Here is a 2466-nt window from a genome sequence, read left to right on the forward strand (position 1 = left end):
CTAAATTACTGCAAATATAGACTTGGCTGCGACTTTTGAACAGTTTCTGTGCGTGCTACTTTGTTAATATTTGGGGGGACTGCGAGTGAGGGGCTGCGACCGCACAGCCCAGGCTGAAGTGCCGTGAGCAAATGAAGGGCAAAAACAATATATTTAAGGCCGTCACACATGGCCGGTGTTCTGTCAAACTGGGCTACCAGTCCAGTTATGCTACCACGCAAGCGCAGTGGAAAAGGAAACTCACAATCCACTGTTAGAACTAGAAGTTACCACTTACTGTAATTCATATTTCACATTTGACCTAAGAACAAAAAAAAAATCATTTTAAAACAAACTCATTAGTAAAATAAGCACACATTTTCTTGATATACATCTTGCAACACACACACACACATAGCCCATATCAATACCCACCCCCTCTAAGTGTAAGCAGTTGTACTGAGGTGGTGTTAATCTTTCACCTCCACAACAAAAACAATTTCATTGTGTACAGACCATGGGGAACAAGTCACAAGAAGTTTGCTATTTGCAACAGCAGACTAAAATATAACTATATTGCGACTCTACAGTAGCCAAAAATACATAAACCTGCATAGTGTAGGCCTACCTTTAAGTGATGTTCCAAAATAAAAGATGAACTTTACACTGACAGAAATTTAAACTGTAACTGAGATCGAGTGGAACATAGCATAGGCCTTCTTCACTTTATGAAGCGAGCGGGTGTGTCGGAGGCGCTAGTATCAGGGCTGTCTTTCAATACTTAACCCAAAAAGGCCAGTGTAAAACATTTTAATATTTCCTTTGCCCTTCAGCATATACATTTTGCCCCTTTTTGTGCGTTGTAGATCAGCTATGCCACCAAAGAAGAAAAAGGACATACAAAGGTTTTTCATTATGCAAAGTCTAAGCTAGGCAAAGTAACCACACGAATAAACTGGCAACTACAACTGGTAGCCTAACATGACCAGGCTTTCAAATGTGGATTCTACTGTGAAAAAGAAACAAAATTTAACACAATTTTTTTTGTCTATGTCAAACCTAAGTGCACGGACAAAGTTAAGTGTTGATTTACACGGACAAAGTTAAGTGTTGATTTACAGACGATCATTTTTCGTTCAGTGTAACTTGTATTCAAGCATGCACAATTGAAATGTCCAATATATTTCTTTCAAAGCTCATAGTCACTTCATGTCTTTACAATTCAGATCAGAAATAGCTTTTAAAAAGGCAAAACATCATCTGCTGATGGACGAATATACTCTTTGCAACTCTGCGCACTCTCCTAGTGTGCCGTTACAGAGGGTTTAACCTTTTGGGTTCCACACCTGACATAGTAGAGGAATAAGGGCCGAACAGCATTGTCTCTCAGACCGTAGATCAGGGGGCTCAGGCACCGAGGCAGAATGAGAACAAAGAGAAAGTTCACGTAGCGCAGGTCCATGAATAGACGACTGCTGCTGCTGGCCATAGCCAGGGCTCTCTCTATAGTTCCAAACAACAAACTGTTGAGACAAAGTACTAACTGACCAAGGTGCAGTAGGACTGTTCTCTGAGCTTTCTTAGCAGACTCTTTATCTGCTGAGGCAGATCGAGCTGCCACTATAACACTGATATACGTGAAGACAATAATGGCTGTCACAGCCACAAAGAAAAACCCATTGAGCCCTTCAAACACATCTCTCTGCCATGGTGCGAAAATAAACCTCTCTCGAGTACAGAACATGGAGTCTTTAAAAGATGTGGGACTCACTATCATTGCATATAAGATATCTATCGCAGGACTTATGCAGCCTAAAACCCAGATTATGGCAATCGATAAACCTGTCATTTTCTGTGTTGCCATCTCGCTGTGGCGTAAAGGGAAACAAATTGCCACATACCGCTCAAGAGACATCAAACCAAGGTTTAAAACAGAAACACGGGCTGTAGTTGCAGATATGACAACGAACAGTGAACAAACAGCTTTAGGAATCTTCTGCACATTTAAAGACAAAATATAGAGCAGTGATACAATCCACAATTGAACTGTGTCATTGCAGAGCATGTGGGCAAAGAGGATATAGCGAGGCAGCTCTCTAAACACAGGCTTACTCATGAGAGTGTGAAACATGATACTGTTGATGCAGATGAAAAGCAGGGACATGAGAATGGCCACAACAAGTTTAGACAGCGGACCTTCATTCAGTTCCACCTTAAACATCTGCTGATGCACCACGGCAGAGCCTTCACTGGACTGATTGGTCGAAGCCATGGCTGTATATCACTGACAATATATACAGACTAATTAAACAAAATATGTCTTAAATAGCTATCAGTATTTGACATTGAGGTTGGACGACCAATAAGGAACGGAGTCCTGGAAATGTAATTAGTTAAAACAAGCTCTTTCTTAAATAGACATAAACTCTATATTAAATAGACATAATGGCATAACATTGCAGTGGTGTCTTTTGTAATTAACAATAT

The 2466-nt window shown here is 40.5% G+C and overlaps 1 protein-coding gene across 1 annotated transcript; it reads right to left on the bottom strand.

The window, feature by feature from the left end:
• Positions 1 to 1282: 1282 nt before the first annotated feature.
• On the bottom strand, positions 1283 to 2251 carry LOC121709229 (odorant receptor 131-2-like). Its single transcript, XM_042092451.1, has one exon. The coding sequence runs from the start codon at positions 2249 to 2251 to the stop codon at positions 1283 to 1285; it is 969 nt and encodes a 322-aa protein (XP_041948385.1).
• Between the last annotated feature and the right edge of the window lie 215 nt (positions 2252 to 2466).

The sequence above is a fragment of the Alosa sapidissima genome, chromosome 5, assembly GCF_018492685.1.
Source record: "Alosa sapidissima isolate fAloSap1 chromosome 5, fAloSap1.pri, whole genome shotgun sequence".
Classification (NCBI taxonomy): Eukaryota; Metazoa; Chordata; class Actinopteri; order Clupeiformes; family Clupeidae; genus Alosa; species Alosa sapidissima.

Bases quoted from the DNA above. Each gene is read 5' to 3' on its own strand.
- LOC121709229 (XM_042092451.1), bottom strand. From the start codon at position 2,251: ATGGCTTCGACCAATCAGTCCAGTGAAGGCTCTGCCGTGGTGCATCAG.